Source organism: Pochonia chlamydosporia, chromosome 7, assembly GCF_001653235.2.
Source record: "Pochonia chlamydosporia 170 chromosome 7, whole genome shotgun sequence".
NCBI lineage: Eukaryota > Fungi > Ascomycota > Sordariomycetes > Hypocreales > Clavicipitaceae > Pochonia > Pochonia chlamydosporia.
In genome coordinates this window covers 2,123,466-2,142,334 of record NC_035796.1, presented here as the reverse complement: position 1 = coordinate 2,142,334, position 18,869 = coordinate 2,123,466, and the positions used below count along the sequence as shown (strand labels likewise).

At 50.0% G+C, this 18,869-nt stretch overlaps 9 protein-coding genes across 9 annotated transcripts; 4 read left to right on the top strand and 5 right to left on the bottom strand.

Moving 5' to 3' along the window:
• Positions 1–906: 906 nt before the first annotated feature.
• VFPPC_18132 (hypothetical protein) lies at positions 907–1,290 on the bottom strand (the record flags this gene model as incomplete). The annotated part of the gene is made up of 1 exon (XM_022429788.1): positions 907–1,290. One exon carries the CDS (start codon positions 1,288–1,290, stop codon positions 907–909), a length of 384 nt encoding a protein of 127 aa, XP_022285200.1.
• A 227-nt stretch (positions 1,291–1,517) lies between these two features.
• Positions 1,518–1,828, top strand: VFPPC_09535 (hypothetical protein; the record flags this gene model as incomplete). Its single annotated transcript, XM_018288056.1, has 2 exons — positions 1,518–1,693; positions 1,756–1,828. The coding sequence occupies 2 exons, from the start codon at positions 1,518–1,520 to the stop codon at positions 1,826–1,828; spliced, it is 249 nt and encodes an 82-aa protein (XP_018139443.1).
• Positions 1,829–2,226: 398 nt separating this feature from the next.
• VFPPC_18131 (hypothetical protein) lies at positions 2,227–3,642 on the bottom strand (the record flags this gene model as incomplete). Its single annotated transcript, XM_022429787.1, has 8 exons — positions 2,227–2,556; positions 2,603–2,732; positions 2,784–2,849; positions 2,897–2,951; positions 3,004–3,140; positions 3,195–3,366; positions 3,413–3,440; positions 3,490–3,642. The coding sequence occupies 8 exons, from the start codon at positions 3,640–3,642 to the stop codon at positions 2,227–2,229; spliced, it is 1,071 nt and encodes a 356-aa protein (XP_022285199.1).
• Positions 3,643–6,815: 3,173 nt separating this feature from the next.
• VFPPC_09537 (MFS transporter) lies at positions 6,816–8,734 on the top strand (the record flags this gene model as incomplete). The annotated part of the gene is made up of 8 exons (XM_018288057.1): positions 6,816–7,060; positions 7,110–7,185; positions 7,240–7,265; positions 7,320–7,395; positions 7,447–7,551; positions 7,609–8,001; positions 8,052–8,330; positions 8,390–8,734. 8 exons carry the CDS (start codon positions 6,816–6,818, stop codon positions 8,732–8,734), a joined length of 1,545 nt encoding a protein of 514 aa, XP_018139444.1.
• Positions 8,735–9,317: 583 nt separating this feature from the next.
• VFPPC_09538 (DNA excision repair protein) lies at positions 9,318–12,521 on the top strand (the record flags this gene model as incomplete). The annotated part of the gene is made up of 1 exon (XM_018288058.1): positions 9,318–12,521. One exon carries the CDS (start codon positions 9,318–9,320, stop codon positions 12,519–12,521), a length of 3,204 nt encoding a protein of 1,067 aa, XP_018139445.1.
• A 111-nt stretch (positions 12,522–12,632) lies between these two features.
• VFPPC_09539 (methyltransferase type 11) lies at positions 12,633–13,579 on the bottom strand (the record flags this gene model as incomplete). The annotated part of the gene is made up of 2 exons (XM_018288059.1): positions 12,633–12,802; positions 12,856–13,579. 2 exons carry the CDS (start codon positions 13,577–13,579, stop codon positions 12,633–12,635), a joined length of 894 nt encoding a protein of 297 aa, XP_018139446.1.
• An 852-nt stretch (positions 13,580–14,431) lies between these two features.
• Positions 14,432–15,070, bottom strand: VFPPC_09540 (U3 small nucleolar ribonucleoprotein IMP3; the record flags this gene model as incomplete). Its single annotated transcript, XM_018288060.1, has 2 exons — positions 14,432–14,827; positions 14,915–15,070. The coding sequence occupies 2 exons, from the start codon at positions 15,068–15,070 to the stop codon at positions 14,432–14,434; spliced, it is 552 nt and encodes a 183-aa protein (XP_018139447.1).
• Positions 15,071–15,374: 304 nt separating this feature from the next.
• Positions 15,375–16,098, top strand: VFPPC_09541 (ribosomal protein S18; the record flags this gene model as incomplete). Its single annotated transcript, XM_018288061.1, has 2 exons — positions 15,375–15,845; positions 15,907–16,098. The coding sequence occupies 2 exons, from the start codon at positions 15,375–15,377 to the stop codon at positions 16,096–16,098; spliced, it is 663 nt and encodes a 220-aa protein (XP_018139448.1).
• Positions 16,099–16,304: 206 nt separating this feature from the next.
• On the bottom strand, positions 16,305–18,741 carry VFPPC_09542 (complex I intermediate-associated protein; the record flags this gene model as incomplete). Its single annotated transcript, XM_018288062.1, has 2 exons — positions 16,305–16,473; positions 16,529–18,741. The coding sequence occupies 2 exons, from the start codon at positions 18,739–18,741 to the stop codon at positions 16,305–16,307; spliced, it is 2,382 nt and encodes a 793-aa protein (XP_018139449.1).
• Between the last annotated feature and the right edge of the window lie 128 nt (positions 18,742–18,869).

Below are 18,869 nucleotides of genomic sequence, written 5' to 3'. Positions count from 1 at the left end.
ACCTCAATGCATGGAGAAACTGAAAGATGAAACCGCAGATATCCACGATACCCTGTGCGTGAAATCAAAGGTATTCGTAGCCATGCATTCCTGAGTGGGAGCGTTTCTAACTGATCTCAGCAGAGCTGCGCAACTAACAAGCATAACGGCGTCAAAAGTAGACTCCGCTTTCTTGCAGTCCGCCATTCTCACCAAAACCAACTAAACAGCGTTTTTGGAGGAGTTCATCACGGTTGCTCTATTGTCTGTCGAACAATGGTCTCGGGCTTGGGGCACCCTCCACAGCATGCAGCAGGTTTTATAGTGGAAAGCAAGCGTATTTGGTCAGCGAGCCTATTGAGTACGACAAGGCTGTACGTGTTACCTAGGCTGTCGTTGGTTGTGGACGAATGCAACTTATCACCGACAGAGCCCGTACGTGACGAATCGACCGAGATGGAGCATTGCACAGGGCATCTCACCTAAGATTACCACAGGATCCTGTCACAGCGAAGTCTACCCCGCCTTATTGTTCTCTGCTCAGATTTGAGAGACAGCCCAACTGGAAGTGCGCTGCGGTGATCCAAAGAAGATGATACTCGCCATATGTTGGTCCCAGGTTTAAGACATAATCACCGTTTCCGCTGTATTGCCCTACCGATCATGGGGATGGAACGTGGCGGACAGAAACTTTGCTCCAATTGCAAAGCATCTGTGTCGTCCACCTAGTTGGGTTTCGTTTCACCATCCGTCACCAAAATGAGCATGCCCATGTCAAGATCTGGCCAAGTAAGCTGTTCGCTACACCAATGGGATCAACTTGAAATCATGGTTCGATAATCGGGAGGAGTAGGATCCGTGTGGCAGGCCGGGATGAGATGCACCGATAGACTTTGCAGTGCCATTGAAACGCTGCACCGTTGAGCCTCAGCACTCACTGCAACGGCGAACGGTTTGCTGCGCCCCGCCGGTTGAACCCGAATCGAGAGCAGGTGGCACCACTCTTTCATGCTTTGAGCATCCCGCTTTTCTGGCTCTTCTGTAAGCCGCCATTCCCTGGCTGGGCATTGGTTTGACCCCAGAAGAAAAGTCAGCTGCCACTCTTCCAGATGTCCAGCTCTGCCCGGCGAGGCCAGCACGATTCCGGACTGCGGCCCTCCCGCCATTGGTCGACAGCCAAGAGGCACTCTTCCCCGGTGGTGTGATATTCGTCACCTGGAATGTTGATATCTGCCCACCAGAGGATTTACCACACAACAAAGCATGGCTGAACAGACTATGGGCTGAGAAACTCAGAACACCGGAGAACATTCTTACATCAGACGAAAATAAACCTCATTCCCTAAAATCGACATGCCGTGCCACAAGGTACAAAAGGCACAGCATGCAGCTGCAGCCTCCATTTCCTGTCTTACCATCTCATACCACATCAAGTGAATAATACAACACAAAGAGCCAAAAGGGCAATCTCAACTCCAGATCTCAAACTCCACTCTACCTACACATTTTTACTTCTTCAAGTAATTATCCTCGACATAATGAACTCTGCCGTGTCTCGCATCGCCACAAGGAGGTCATTCTCCATTCTCTCCGCTGCCCGCTCTGCAGCCCGGTCGATGGAAACACATCCCTTCCAGCGACTTTCTATTGCACAAAAGTCCGCCAAGGCCGACTGGGTCGCTGAGGGGAAACGTGTTGGCAAGCAGGCCGCCATGTACGTATACCGACTCAATCTCTAGCTAAAGTAATGGGGACAGCAATACTAACAACACGCAGTTTCTTCCCTGGCATCACCATGCTACTTGGCTGGCCGTACCTCGCCAAGGCTGTTGCCGACGGCCACGTTTGACTTCAAGGTCTCGGAGGCGCTTTCATTTGCGAAATCCATGAGGAGGGGATGAAGCATCCCATACCTAGGATGCTAGATTTTGTTTCTGAAGAAATTTGAAGCAGATCACTGTTAGCGGCATTGTATATAGGCGTTTGGATTCATGTAAATCGTTCAATTCATTAAAAATTTAACATTCTTCCTCCAAGAACCTCAATTCAGGTACATTTGTGACATTCATTCATCAATTGTACAATCCCCTGCTAGATCCAGAAACAATGCCCATAGAAAGCCGCCCAAAGTATCCCGTATGCCCAGTGTCAATACAATCGTCACTCAGCACAGTAGCTTGGTCCCGGTATTCACCTTTCCTGATGGAAAATTGACAATGCTCGCTTTAAACACTTACCATACCCTAATCATACATTCGCAGAAGATGCCTCATTCTCCATCTTCACGCTCATATTAGCCTGTGAATGGCTCAAATGCTGCAACTCTTGCTCCTCCACTGTTACGACGTTCTCTTTGCTGGCGTCGGCAATTGTCGAGAGGCCCAGTCCTCTCCGGATTCTATTCTCCTTGGCAAGTCTCTCGATACGAGAAAACTGGTGACCCCCCGGGGCCGGCGTACCAGCGCTCTTCCGGCTGGTTTTGGAGCCATCGCCCGACGAAAGAACGGGTAGGTGGCGCGCTGTACGGGCAATCCAGGGTCCTATGACGGGGGTGTTGGCGGCGAGGATGGCAACAACCTATTCATGTTAGCTGGGGCGACGATGAAAGCTGTTGCAGACGTACGGTTTCTCGGATGGACCAAATGGTTCCGTTGCTGACACTGGTCGGGAATTGGAGGCCAAATACGCAGCGGAGGAATGTGGCTATTATGACGAAGATACCTGTGCAGAGCCAAAGTCCACAAAGCAGCTTCCTAACAGAATCATAAGTACATAGTTCAAACTGTCATAAAGATGACACGAACCTGTGACACGGCATCTGGACTTTCCGAAGCAGCGGCAGCGGTATAGCCACAATGAATATATCAGTACTATATTCGTCAGCTTCTGTATCGTCTTTTCGCTCGAAAGTTCGTACCTGATGTTCGTGACGGCAAGGGCATAAAGGCTATGTATATTCAAGGCGCAGGAATCTGCGTATTGTTAGTAAACGCAGCAAATCAAGCTTAGAGTCTGAATACTCACCTCCCGGGTATGGGTACACCTGCCAGTTCTTATACATCGGCCTACAGTGGAATAGCATAACCAAAACAGCGGAAATATATGCCAAGACGCAAACCACCGCCGTGAACTTGACCAGCTTCCGTTGCTTGAGGTCCAGCCTGTAGCTGTCAGTAATACTCATGTTGTTTCCCAGTCAAAAAGATTGTTCTCACGTCAATCTCCCGTAGAGATATAGCATGCACGCCTTCAGCACCCATATCAGAGTGACGTAGATGAACCAGCCCAAGAATACTAATTTACTCCCACTTGTAATGCGGTTCTTCTGTTCTTCGGTGAGGGTGCGGGCAATTTCGTCCGTCATGCCTTTGATGCTACCGAGGGACCCTACATTATTAGTTTTGCGCTTTGAATACCTGGAAGGCTCGCATACCTATAGCTGGTAGTAGCATTATTTCAATCTTCGTCCACGTTAGACTCTTATCCGATCTTGAGGAGCGCTGCACTAACCGTCCAGAGGATACCTGCCACTATGGTAAGGTAGTCATCTCCGTCCCATTTGCTTCCTACTGATCTGACCCGACATGCTATGCGGGCGCACATGACGAGCAATCCTAGGGCGAATTCGGTCCATACTTCTGCCAGAAATGGGTATTTCGCCATGATAGGAAGGGCTGCGTCGTCATTAAGCCGTGGTACCCCTTTCAGCTTCCGTCGAACTTTGGAAATGGAGAAACGAACTGCTCGTAGACGTATGTAAAACTACAAAAGGTTTTCGTAAAGGCCAGCTGAAGTAGAAGTCTATCCTTCGATCGACCCGAGTCATCTCAATCTGGGCGCCAACACTCGGTTGAGGCAATGGGACGCCACGCTGAGTTCTCACTTCTCTTTTTTGACCCTTCGTGGTATCCCTTTGATTTGCCAAGTGAGGAGGTGCAATATGTGATGATCAGAAAGTGAGTTCGGGCACAGGGACCAGCTGGCGACTCTTGCGACGCAGCCTCCAACATCGCAGGTGGTCTATGCGGTTGACATCGCCACCATTCCAATACTTTATCCCTGGTGGGCGCGTACGAGGTTTGATATCTCATTAGTTGGGGCAGTTTGGAGCCTTATTCTGGCCCCGACTCCTTCTGTCTTGGTATGTAAATCGGCATTCTACACAAGCCACAATGTCGGTAGTGCTGAGACATGTGATTCTGTGATGGCGGTGGTGTTTTTCATTTCAAATGCTATTGTTCGAAGTACACCGTAATCATGGAGGTGCGTTTTCTTTGCTTTTTTGTCTCTTTAGTGTGCATTCGCTTTGGTATATCACCAACAGCTTGTTGCTCATCTGCCTAATCAGAGGCAGAATGACCCGTCACCTGCCACAACTCTTTACTGGGGAGACATTTCCTGCCATCGTGGTCGGGATCAGAATCTGCTTGGCCTCTCTGGGAATAAACGAGATGGTCAACCAGGCCACTGGGAGGCGTTTGCGTCGAATTGATTCAATGTCAATGTCTGAGCACCCTGCCCATCACAGAAAGCCACGTGCAGTCAAAGCAGGTGATTCTCTTCCTTGGTCATCTAAATATCAATCAATAGCTTGGGTCGATGGGCAAGGGCAACTCCCTGTCTGAAGTGAAGCGATTGGGTGTGGTAGATCTCACAGACTTGAGGGCCGGGTTCTTGTCCGCGCTTGTAGCGTAAATACTGCTGTTTTACATGGCAGCACCCAGGACTTTTGCTTCTCACGCTTGCTCCTGAAAATTAGGCTAGGGAATACGCTCATCATCTTTTCCAATTGGCCAACATGCTTGAATCGAAGGCACCAAATCGTCTGTGGAACGGACAGACCCAACATATCTGTACCCCGAGGAGAGGATGCACCAATGATTCCTGCGCACAGTGTTCGGTTATGTAATAAGGGTAAAGGCGTTGGGCAGTGCTCATAACGGATGGATGCCCATCTTGCGTCTGCGAGTCATGATTGCTCTCAGACCCTCAGTCCATGTGAATATCTACTGCCTTAGTGTCTACTGCCTTAGTGCAGTCGGTCCTGTCTACGGGGAACTCACTTGAGTTGCCGTTACCGTGGTTGCTGCAACTTCACCGTCAGAGCGCAATGCCTTACGCTGTCAACATGCGTATGAGTTGACCGGAGTCTACTCCGGAGATGGTTGGAAAAGTCAAAGGGCAAAAACCAACAAACTGTTGGTTCTGTGGGGTTTTCTTCACCAGAAGTAGGGCAGCCAAGCCTTGATATCTGAGGATTTCTGAAAGGCCTCGCTCATACGAGGTTAAGCGACATTGCCTTGGGTCTTGGGATGTGGTGATTGATGTGAACAGCCATTTTCCAGGCCAGAAGATTAGAATAATAAGATCGTTTGCGATATTCGCCTCAGTCAGTATGAGTGTCTAACGTTAACGTGCCCCGGGGGCGAAAATCGTATCTGAAACCGGGCGTGTAATGCTAGTCACAGGGACGAGCTTCCTCGGCGATCGAGGCGAAAAGACTAACAGGCTAATTCGAGCCACGTACTTACAGACAAAAAGAATCGTGTATCCGGTTTGGCATACTCTAATGGCATTTTCGACTCTAGCAAAGCGGAGCCGAGGACGAATGACTACCCTTGTGAATCAGCAGATTTCTATATTGGGATGTTGACACAAATAAAAGCTTATAGCAGAGTTGTTCCTCACCAGCATTAGGTCTACGACCTGCATGTATATCTGCTGTATTCACATTCTCGTCCACAAGCAATTCTCCCATCAGAAAATGTGACAATTGTTTCGCTTATCGCGTATGCAAACATTACCATTTTTAACAGTGTGCGTACTTTAGTTTAGACTTCTTTGACACTGTTTGTAAGGTATACGCTATTGAAGAAACAGGGACAGGGGAGGCGGCGCCACTTACATCCATATTCGATCATCATCCAAAACAGGAACTTTGGTGGAAAACGACCTGCCGGACTGTTGCCTTCGATATCAGTTCTAGAACGGCGTCGTGCCCAAGATTGATCGTCGTCTAATTCAAGAAGAATTTGTTGTCGAGTCAACGTAGTCAATGGTTGCAATGTGCGTGATCATGTCCTGGGCCAGCATGGGTTGCCTAACGAGCTCAAAGCCGACGGCTAAGATGGCGGCTAAAGAGGACGATCTGCATCATTGTGTATTTCAACTGCATTTGCGAACTGGCAGTTATTCTCGGTAGGATAGAGGCTGAACCGGCCCAGTGCGAATCGATCTGAATCATCTCAGGGCCATCGTGCTCTTCGTCTGCTTTGCAACATCAGCATCTCCAGGTTTGAAATGTATCCAATACCGCTTCAAATAAGTGCCACTCGTCAGACCATTTGTCCCCAGCAATTTGATCTTCTCAACTCGCCCCCACGAGGCAAATGGCAACCAACTTCACGCAACTTCTCGTTCTTCATAATCCCGGCATCAGCATCAGCGGCTTACCCCCACGTTTTAGCGCAGCCTTCCCCGCAAATCATGGTGATGACAATCATGATCCAGGCAAACCAGGCCAGGATTTCGCGTCGAGCATCAATTTCCCTACTCGCTAGTCAGAAACCCCGAGATGGCGCTACTTCGGGACCATTTTCCTGAAGGAAGTTGTACAATGTGGTGGCCCGCGGGACGGCAAATGAATCTGCGGGGAAAAGGCCGACACGTTCCTAATAGCCATAGACGTCAAATAAAGGTCAGGCATTTTTCTTGTTTGAGTTCTTACTGCTCCCTGGCAAGCTTATTTTTACGTGCGAAGTTGTCTTCCGTCATTGTTGTTGATAGTTGTCATTATTCGAACAAGCAACACGAGCTGCCTTCAAGAGTATTCCGCCATGAGCGGCACAGATGACAAGGCTGCTCTTCCAGCAGCAGACAACATCTCGGCAGAAGTCGCCCATTCGACTCATTCGGCAGATGGGGCTGCTAAAGATGCACCGAGAGGATTTGAACCTCCCGAGATAATTCGCCAGTTGACGCCAGAGGAGCGAGAGCGGCTGGAGAAGAAGCTCCTCCGAAAGATTGACTTTCGCATTCTCCCAATGATAGTGATCATGTACATCTTGAACTACATTGACAGGTAAGTGATTTTCGGAGTATAGGATGATGCAAATCTAACCGATGGATAGAAATAACATTGCATCCGCGAGATTCGCCGGTTTGGAAGATGATTTGAAGCTTAATTCAAGCGGTACTCAATTTTCGGTGAGGACTTTTCAAACTGGAGCACTGGCTTCTCGCTAATCATATTCAACGTAGACTGCAGTCAGTATTCTCTTCGTAGGGTAAGTGTACCTCGTTTCCAATCGCACTTGCAAGACTGTTGCTCATCCGTATAGGTATCTTTTAATGCAAGTGCCGTCCAACTTGCTTCTCAACAAAATGGGGAAGCCAGGCAAATATTTGCCCATCTGCGTAAGAAACCGTGTCTAGCGCATTGTACAGCTTTTACTAAGACGAGCCTAGATGGCCATATGGGGAATCATATCAACGGCGACGGCCGCCGCACACTCCTTTGGAGGACTCCTAGCTGCCAGGTTCTTCCTTGGTTTTGTTGAAGCAGCATATTTTGTACGAGAAAATACATCTCCTTCATTCTATATGCATTACTGACACGTTTGGGGTTAGCCGGGTTGCCTGTACTATCTCAGCTGCTGGTACACCCGCAAGGAATTGGGCGTGCGCACCACATACCTTTATGCAGGGTCTCTCATATCTGGAGCCTTTTCAGGGCTTATTGCCGCAGGAATCACAGGAAATATGGACGGAACCCGTGGCCTCCGCGCCTGGCGCTGGCTGTTCATCATCGAAGGCGCGATTACCATTGTCATCGCAATTTTTGCCTTCTTCATCCTGCCCGACTTTCCACGAACAACGACATGGCTGAACAAGGAGGAAATGGCACTCGCTACCTGGAGACTAGAAGAAGATATTGGTCAGGACGATTGGGTGAATTCTGAAGAGCAAACTATGTGGCACGGGTTTAAACTTGCGCTGGAAGACGTGAAGACCTGGGTTCTGGTCAGTTCCCCGAAACAGTACTGCGTTCGTTATACTGACATCAATCACAGCTTGTGCTCCTCTTTGGAAACATCTCTGCTGCGTCTGTGACGAATTTCTTCCCCACCGTGGTTTCGACTCTCAAATACAAGCCAGTCGTCACACTTTTGCTGACCGCGCCGCCGTACGTGCTCGGAGTTATCACCACGTTTGCAACAGCGTGGCATGCCGACAGAACAGGCGAGCGGTTCTATCATATTTCTATTCCATTATGCCTGGCTATGGTGACGTTTATCATCTCTGCTGCCACAACCAACACAGCTGCAAGATACGTCGCCATTATGCTTATGGTGAGTTTGCCTGTTGCTGTCGATCTGACAGGCTGCTTGCTGACTTGTGATATTCTCAGATTCCCGGGCTATATAGCGGATTTACTACTGCTTTGGCTTGGATTAGCAATACCTTACCACGTCCACCAGCCAAACGAGCCGCCGCATTGGCATTCATCAATGCAGTAGCAAACAGCACATCCATCTATGCGAGCTATTTGTACCCAAAGTCGGCTGCGCCGAGGTATACCGGAGCCTTTATTCACAATTGCGTCATGGCAGCGGTGGCAATAATTGCAGCGTTTGTGCTGAAGAGAATGCTAGTCCGGCTGAACAGGAAGTTGGATAGAGGCGAGACAGTTGAAGGTGCCATCAATGCTGCGCCTGGGGAGGCTGTGGAGCATGGATTCCGCTTTTTGGTGTAGTTATCCGTCTCACTTACTGTGAAGCTTCGTCTTCTTGCTCGATTTAGAGTAAGAGGTATCGCAGCAACAAACATTCTCGAGTTCCGACCAGGGGGATCTTGATTTGTTGTGAATGTCGATCAATGGGTGAAAATCGATCCTGCTCTCGGGTCAGTTTGGAAAGATCAAAACCCGCTCTCAATGAGGATGAATCAGTACAATTGGTGATAGCCAATTCCCACATCGTGAGATGTAGTCAAACTACATTTGCCCTCTGCGACGAACTTTCATGTTCTGGTTGGACGAATGCTGCCTCAAGGGTGTTGGGACTGCGCAAAAGCACACTCACGAACAGGGAGAGTTTTATCAACAATAGATGTTAGAGAAATTATGTCACAAGTTCGAAGAAAGCCAATTGATTACATGATTAGATTTCCCAGGTGTAAAGGAAGGTGATTGTAGACAATTCCCATTTGCCAAGGCAGTCACGTGTGAGCGTGTTTGCCTAGAGTGGCGTCAACTTTGCAACTTTGAACCCGCGTTTTACCCACGCGCATTCACACATCGTTCTCATTAAACTGCACAACATCATGGCGACGCCAAAATGAAGATTGAAAATGAAAACCAGATTATCGAGATTATCGATGATGACCCAACGGCGTCCGAAAATGAAGGCGGTGTCACAGAAGGGTCCGCCAGTGGCTCAAGGAAGCGCAAAGTTGAAGACGATGATGTCTCGGAAAAGGTCCACTGGAGCGACGACTCAGATGGAGTGCCCGTAAGGCCCAAGAAACGAAGGGCAAAACGGAAGTCTGCTGCAAAGAATGATAAGAAGCGCGGGAAGAATGATGGACATGACGCAAAAGATGAACTTGATCTGGGAGATATTCCAGATTACCTGCAAGAGCGACGCCGGAACTTTGATGCCAATAAGAAACGGTATCATGAAGCGGCTCTCATGCTCCCACCTGATTATACTGATATTGACTTTGACGAGTCGAGAAGACTTGGCGAACTCAAAGAAAGACCTGAATTTGACGCCAGAAGCGGCATCAAACCGTCTCGCCCATACAAAGCCATTGAGCTACCTCAGTCAGCTGGACGGATCCCAGCATCAATTGCCCAGTATCTTCGAGACTACCAGGTCGTGGGAGTCAAATTTCTCCATCGGAAATTCGTCTACCAAGAAGGATGTATTCTCGGCGATGATATGGGTCTTGGTAAAACGGTCCAGGTCGCCGCTTTCTTAACGGCTGCATTTGGCAAAACTGGCGATGAGCGGGACGACAAGCGCATGAGAGAGATTCGATTCTGTCCTGGCCGCTGGTATCCCAGAATTCTCATCATATGTCCTGGATCTCTGATTATGAACTGGAGGAATGAGCTGAACAGATGGGGTTGGTGGCACATCGACATTTATCACGGCACAAACAAGGACGACATCATGGGTACGGCGCGCTCCGGACTCCTTGAGGTTATGATTACGACTTACGACACATACAAAAATAACCGTAGCGCCATCAACATGGTATCGTGGGATGCTTGCATCGCAGATGAGTGCCACCGTCTCAAGGATAGGTCATCGGAAACGACCAAGGCTATGAATGAGGTAAATGCGCTGTGCCGCATTGGACTCACGGGAACCGCAATCCAAAATAAATATGAAGAACTGTGGACATTGCTGGACTGGACTAACCCGGGACACTTTGGGGCAAAGGCTGAATGGATGCAGACCATCAGTAAGCCCCTGACTGTCGGTCAGTCGCATGATGCAACCGTCGCCCAACTCAGTCTGGCTCGACAAACCGCCAAAAAGCTTGTTCAGAATCTCTTGCCTCGCTATTTTCTGCGGCGTATGAAGACACTCATTGCGGATCAGTTGCCCAAGAAGACGGACAGGGTTGTCTTCTGTCCTCTCACGGATTTACAAGCCGAGGCGTATGAAAGTTTTCTCAGCAGCGATGAAATACATCTTCTTCGTACCATATCTGACCGTTGCCCGCATGGGAAAAAGAAGGGTTGGTGCTGCCAAACACACCTCCCTGACGGCAGAAGATGGCCGGCTCTCGTGTTCCCGAGCATGATCACCTTACAAAAGCTAGCGAACCACCTCGCCCTGCTCACTCCATCCACAACAGATGTCGATACCAAGCATAAGAAGGAGCTAGAAACACTGAAATTGTGTTTGCCAGATACGTGGAAGCCACTTTATGAGCAAAGGGACCAGATTAGGAATCTTGTCAACCCCGAGTTCTGTGGCAAGTGGAAAGTCATGAAGAAGCTGTTAAGGTTCTGGCATCAGCATGGCGACAAGGTGCTCGTTTTCTCCCACAGCGTCCGCCTACTTCGTATCTTGCAGCATCTCTTCACGAGTACAAGTTACAACGTCAGTTATCTAGACGGCTCGCTCAGCTACGAGGAGCGGCAAGACATAGTCGACACATTCAACTCAGACCCCACGCAGTTTGTGTTCCTCATCTCAACGAAAGCCGGCGGCGTCGGACTCAACATCACCTCGGCCAACAAAGTTGTCATTGTGGACCCGCATTGGAATCCATCCTGGGACTTGCAGGCTCAAGATCGAGCGTACCGAATCGGCCAAACCCGTGATGTTGAGGTTTTCCGTCTCATTTCGCAGGGTACAGTTGAGGAAATTGTGTACGCCCGTCAAGTGTATAAGCAGCAGCAAGCCAACATCGGTTACACTGCTTCGTCCGAACGCCGATACTTCAAAGGCGTCCAGCACGACGAGGACAGAAAGGGTGAGATATTTGGGTTGTCAAATATATTCACCTACCACGGGACTTCCAGCCTGGTGAGGAACATTGTGAACAACACAAATATCGCTGAGGCGAGAGCGGGCGTGGACATGGCAGACATGGACATGGAGCAAGCAGCAAGGGACCAAGAATCCCTTGGTATCATGAAACGCGAGGATGGCAACGCCGACGACGGGGGCATGAGCCAACTTGCTACTCTTCTCACCGCTGAGAACCAGCAGCAGCTCCTTGATTCTAACAAGTCCGTCACGCCGAAGAGCGACGCCATTCAAGCGATTTTGACGTCTGTCGGCGTAGAATATACCCATGATAACTCCGAGGTGGTTGGGACATCGAAAGTCGAAGAACAACTCTCACGCCGAGCCGCCATGCGATCATACGCAGACGGAGACAGAGAGGGTCAAAATGCCTTGTTTGCAGATGGTCAGGAGGAAGACGACGATGATATGCTGCATAACACGTATAGGCCACCGGAGGACGTTCGCCTTCGGCAATTTTGCTCCATGGCTCGAGAATTCGGGTTCGTCAACGCTACAGAATTTGCGCTCGTGGTGGAGAGTTGGTCGCAGGAGGCGAGGAGGAATTGCTTGGATACGTTTTACAGGAGGAGGGAGGCGGCGTTGGACGAGGCGGAGAATGTGAAGATGGAAAGGGCTGCGGAAGAGGCTGCCGAAGCGATGTTCCACGATGAGGATGTGCCTGGGGGTGTGAAGAGAGAGTTTGCGGTACAAGTCAAGGATGAAGATACAAAGGATGTTAAGGAAGAGCATATAAAGGGTGGTGTTAAGGGCGAGGGAATCAAAGCTGAGGACGTCAAAAGTGAAGACTTGAACGCAGATGTCAAGAGTGAAGGGGTGAAGGCCGAAGTCTTCAAAGAGGAGGACACCAAGGTTAATGTCAAAACCGAATCTAATCTCAAACACGAGGCGACCAGCACTACGGATATGAAATCAAAAACATTCAAGGTGGAGGGCACATCGAAGAGAAACTCGATTTTTATTTCGGATGATGATGACGACGAGCTATAGGCGTTTTAGAGCATGTTTATGTACTTGAGATACCCCTTTTTTGAATGACATTGACTCGTTACCGCGTCGCAATTCTTTTCATGAATTCGTGTGTAGCCATGTGCCGCCCCCTCATTTAGTCAAGACGCCAATAACATGCGGGAGAACCGCATAGGGAGGCTCATCCGGCGAAGCAGTCAAGTCAAAATTCTTCCACTCCCCAACATTGCGAAGCGTCTGATCAGTAGGTCTGCAAATCCGACACGAGCCCATAAAGAACATCCAAATAAGATTCGCAAAGCCTACATCCAAAGTTAGCCAAAAACCACCACCATGAAAAACCAACAAAACTTACGCTGATAAAGAGGCATCACGGGAAACCCCTTCGTCGTCTTCACATGCTCAAAGACGTACCACGAACCCCCGGGCTTCAACAGCTTATACAAATGCTGAATATTCACCTCCGGATCAGGAATACTACACATGCACCGAATGCCCACGATGCAGTCCACGCTGCCGGGCTCAATCCTCCCGTCCCACTTGGTCGGATCGCCGACATCCTCAATCCCCACGGGCACAACCTCGTACAAGTCCCCCAGCCCAACCTCGTTGACGCGGGTCCTCAGCGTGGCCGCCGAAATGGGATTCGGCTCCACGCCATAAATCTTGGTGATGCCCCCTTTGCCCTTTCTGCTTCTCAGGCCGTCGCTCACGGCGGAAGACTCGTGGATCCGAGCAAGAATGTCCGCCCACATGCCGCTCCCGGCACCGACCTCGAGAACCGTGCCATGAACAGGCGTCGACACAACATGGTCGTGGACTTTGCCGCCGGATACTTTGCCCTCCAGGAGAGGGACGACGACTTGTTCTGCGCCGGCTTTGGCCTGCGGCCCCATTGTTACCCAGAAGTTGCCGAATAACTCTTCCCCAAAAGCGGAGGGGGAGAAGAGTCTGCTGTAATTGCCGGTGGATATGAGGCCGATGATTGTTTGGGGGATGTAGGTCGCTGATGCGGCGATCATGAACCAAGGCTCCATGAGGTGCATGAATAGGTTTTGGATGTTGGCAAAAGGAGACATGGTGAATGTTTGGAAGGAGGGACAGACAGGGTGTGAGGGTAATACATGGGAATTGGATACGGGATAAAATAGAGGGGAGAGTTGGGAGTGTGAGTGAAGAAGTCGGCTTTTATACGACAAGTCAGGTGCTTGCCGGGCTGGAGCTTTGCTTGCGTCTGGTCGGCCGATTTATATGTGACGACAGCTGCACGCCCTTGGCAGCTCGAGCTCGAGCGGTTGGTGCGTCTCGATTTGGTGTGACATGAGAAAGGGACGCCTAAACGGGGATAAGCTGGCCGCTGGGGAACTTCGTGTGCAGGGGCAGGAGGGGACATCTGGAGGTTCAGCCAATGTGGTGGTGCGAGCGTCCGAAGAGTGGGGCCGGGAACGCCGCTGTCGGGGTCCACCGCCATCCGAGTTGCAGAAGATTGAAGAGGATATAATTTGGGCGAAGTTGGTTTAACATGAGATCTTGTTGTACTCTTAAGTGTTGTAGCTATTTGATAGATGAACACATGCTTGATCACAAATTATTGCGTTTGACTGCAATGATTGGGATTAAGATGCTGGTGGCTCGAGCGCCGCACCTGGGAGTCGGCAAGGCAGCACCAAAGGAGGTGAATAATTCGCCCAGTTGGCCCAACAATGTCTGATAATTCCCTGTTTGGAAGCTCGGATAACAATGAATTGATGCGCCCACTCCATGAATCACTCGCACAACTCACACCCGCATGACAATCAAGGAAAATACCAGCCTAGCTTATATTCCGCAGTCTGATTCACCAATCATGAAACCTACATCCGAGAATACAAATCTCCAATGCCCAAACGCCGTATAATGCCAATCCCCCAAAAATCAATGGTATCAATCCCCTACAACAGCTCAAAATCATCCAACTGATCCCTATACTTCATAATATTCCTCTTAATCTTACTTCCAACCGACCACGTCACAAAGTCCTCCGTCGACCTCGTCACCAAGTACGCCGGGTCCGTCACCGTCTCAACACCCACACGCACATGCCCCTGCTCAATCATCTTTGTCGCAGCCTGCACTGTCTCCGCCATGCGCAGCCGCGTCATCACAACGGGCAATCGTCTCCTCGCAAAAGCACTAACCGTGACACTGTTCTCGACCGCCGACAGCTTCGACTTGCTGGACAGGATGCCCATGTCATAGAGTTTATTGAGGAGGAGTTCTTCGTGTTTGCGACGGGTGGGGTTTTCGGGGGGCAGCAGCGAAAGTCGGTGGGCTAGTTGTCTGAGGGACTGGGGATAGAATTAGTAAAACGTTTAGGCTATTCGGGTATGCGGTTTGGTTGAGAGCATATGAGGACGTGGCGGGGGAAAACATACACCGCAGAGTCTGTTGTATTTGTGGTAGTCTTCGGGTTTTTGAATCATGTAGCGACGGATGACGGCTTTGTCGCGGTGGTCATTGTCGGATTTGTAGGTGATGAAGTCGGTTTTGCGGAGGAGCTTTTGCTCGTGATACTTGAGCTTGCGGACCATTGTGGCAGGGGGGTTGTGAGGTTCTGCACTCGGTCGCGGTGCTCAAACGTTTCTGGCAAATTCTTTAAGAGGAAATGTCGTGGGAAGAATTTGCGATCCGCAGACGTACGATGGTGCGAATTGTCTGTTGTGAGGTTGGAGTTGCAGCGTGCAAGTGCTCAGAGAAAATCAAAAAATTAAGTGGGGTATTCTGTCCACACAACCAACCAGAACGCAGCACCCCAGCACAGCAACAGCAAAGCACTCTATGGAGTATTTTCAACCTCCAGACTCAACTTCAACCACATCACCACCATCGCCAACCATGCCACCACGACTCCCCTCGTGCGCTGTGCGCACCCAATCCCCGTGGTCCATTCTCCGCGCATTCTCATCCACACCAGCAATCGCATCTCCTCCCCGCGAGGCTCCTCACCCCCCTCACGCTTCTCGACCCCCGACACCCTCCTCCAGCAGCAACCTCCTCTCCATCAGCAACGACCGACACAAGCGCGCCCCCCCTACTCGCAACATGCGCCCCGGCGAAGCGGCCGCCAAGATGATGAAGAGCTACACCGACAAGCAGAACCGGAGCAGACTCGAGTCCATCGAGGCGCTGAGGAACTCCAAAAACTCGGCCGACTACCTGAAGCAGATGCCGAGGAGGTGGGAATCTGGCGATGTGTACTCGCCGCATGATCTGAGTCCCGTGGAGATGCAGAAGTGGCGAAAGAGGTCACCGAGGAGTAGTGATATTGTTGATGCGTTGGGAATTCGGCCATTGGATATGTACAAGGTATGTGGATGTTTCTGGACCAGTTTGAGACTTGGAGATCGATTGCTGACGTTTGGTGCAGAATTTTTCTCTTATTCAGGAATTTACCACCTCTTCGGGGCAGATTGTTCACTCTGCTGGGACGAGGTTGCGGCCAGTCAACCAGCGCAAGGTTGCCAAGATGATTCGTCGGGTTCAGGGGATGGGCATCTATCCTACGATTCATGATCATCCTGAGATGATTCGGGATTCTTTCTTCCCCGAAAGGAGATGAATTGCGAAATATGCAGGAAGGAAATGTCACAAAGGAAGCACAACGGAAATAGGGTACGACTAGCGTATGCCACTGAGGATTGAGGCACCTCGTTGGACGCCAGGTCTCTATTCTCCTTATCCCGCTATATGTACAACAGCTTAAAGCCTCGTTTCATGTATAGATACAAATGTCCAAACCATCTATTCTGTCCTCTTTGTACACGATCATGTCTGCATGACCCGCTTGATCTTGATTTGGCAAAGACCAAACTCGTTGAGTCGCCTGCCGGCTTTATCCAGCTCGGCCCACGTAGCCTCATACTTTTTCTTCACCCAGTCGCGGTAACTTGCTTGTAGTTCCTGTCCAGGGAGTGCGTTGTGCGCAATAGCCAGCCTGTTTAATGTGTAAGTACTAGTCTCCATGTGTGTAAGCCGCTGTGTAAACTCACGTATTTGAATCCGGCTCCGATCCGACATAGGATGCCATATTCATAATTAGTCCTCGCACTTCCTTCTCATTGCCACTGCCAGCAATAGCACCCACATAGGCATTATACACAGCCGGCGGCACTTCCAGATCCATTCGCTCAATCCTCTCCCAGATTTCTCGCGCCTGTTTATCTCCGCCAGGCTTCTTCTCCAACGCCCAAAACACGGCTTGTAGACTTGCATAGGATGGACCCTCGCGGGACTGTGTGATTTCATTCCAGAAGTCTAGCGAAGTCTTTGGCTTATCGCAAGCCGTGTAGGCCAGCATCAATCCCGTGTACAGCTTTGTGTTTGGCTGAATAGTTGTATCCATCTTCAGCATGTTGTGAATCATGACCAGCCCTTCGACATCAGGATTCTGCGCCACCCCCTCGAGATATAGAATGTATGTGTCCATAGTAGGGTGATATGATTTGTTTCGATGCTGCCGCATGTGCCCGAATACATGGGAAGCCATGTCGGGCCGTTTGCGCTCAAAAAACGCTGCTATTAGCTTCATTCGAAGTTCATAGCTAGTATCCTGGAAGAATTGCTGGAGCAGTTGGTATGCGGTCCATGCTCGCGATGTACTGGTGCCTTTGTCGAGACAAAATCTCACAAACGCCTTCTGCACTGCTTCCCGTTGCTGCTCACTGTACATAAAAGAGTGAAGTGAGAGCAAATCCATGACATCAAAATGCTGGTCATTCTCCAAAAACTTCACACAGAGAGCAGCTACTGTTTCGGGCTCCAAGAGCATTTGCTCCTCCTCAAGAGCTTCCAGGATGGCAAGGATGAGCTTAAAATCCGGGGGCACCTGCTGTGAGAGCACGGTCAAATATTTATTCGAAGATCGACGGAAATCGTCAAAGAGGTCGGTACTAGCCCGTTCGTTACTCCATGGTTCGAAATGTTTGATTTGCTCGAATGCTCGTTGTGCGCCCTTGAGATCGCCGGTCTCAAGCCGTAACCGCAGAAGAAGAAGGTATGTCTCCCCATTCGGTGCCAATGCCTTCTCCGCACATAAAACAAGTATATCATCACCCAATTCGGGATCTTGAGTCTCAACTGCAACTGTCAGGAGACCGTTGATGGTCCCAATAGTTGGAGAAAGAGGGCCATTGCCATCAACCATGTGCCCCATCATGGCATCTACTTCAGCCAAAGCCTTTCCAAGTAGTAAGATAGACTGAAGTATGGCATCCCAGTGTTTGCGCCTCGGTTGTGACTGACCGAGTTCGAGAACCAGAGGCACGGCCCATTCCTCGAGGTTGTTTCTTCTGGCAAATGAGGCCATGTCCCTGTACACTTGCGCCTGAGGATACTTCTGATTGGTGGGTTGAGTAAACCAGTGTTGGGTCTCGGTGATATTGTTCTTGTCTGCAAAATACTGAACCATTACTGCTTGAATGGCGGCATCGTAGGGCACACCGTTTCCCATTGCGTAGTTCACCAGCCCGATGAGCTCCTTTTCTTTCCCCTCTCTCGCAAGGCCACGGGCAACACACGCCAGCAGCTGATCCTCTTTGACGAAGTAAACAAAGTACGACGGTTCGTTCCACTTCGATCTCAACAGATGGAGCGCTTCTTCGGAGCCGCCATACTCGCACAACATCTTGATAAAATCGGACCATTGCTGCTCAAGCGATCGAAGTTTGCCCGTATAATTCCCCGATGACCAGACGGCGTATAGCGATTTCGCAAATTCCAAGTGATTTTCAGTCCTTTCTTGAGGCGCAATATCAAGAAGAACTTTTCGTATTATTGCCAAATCACCCGAGGACAGAGCCTTCACTTGCGGGTCATTTTGACTTGCGGTCGCGAGGTACTCCAACAATCGGCGGCATTGCAAAGCCTGTGTACTATTTAGTGGCACCCCTCTCTTTAATTTTGATTGCATGAGCTTCTTCAAAGCATCTATCAGCTCCCTCCTTGGCGGCGGTCGCAGATTGTCCAGCATTCGACTCCTCCACACCATGACTTGCATCCATCCCGGCTCGTACTCGGGTTGTCGAACTTCTCTCGGAGGCTTCTGAAACAGGGTATTCAAAAACGTTCTTTCAAAGGCTCTCCGCACGACAGGTCGCGTTATCGGTCGTCGTCGAGCAGGGTTCGCATACGAAAGACATGCTGGCGCAGATGTTGGACGGTACACCAGGAGACGGCGACCATGGCGGGCCAAGTTCCCCCTCATGGTTGATATTTTTTACAAGACGGGGGCACTTTCGAATATGAGTGGGCAATTGAGTATTTTGGAATTGAATTGTACTTACAAGGCCATTGTTGAGGCCTGCGAAACCCGTCTCTGTAGCTTAGAGACGT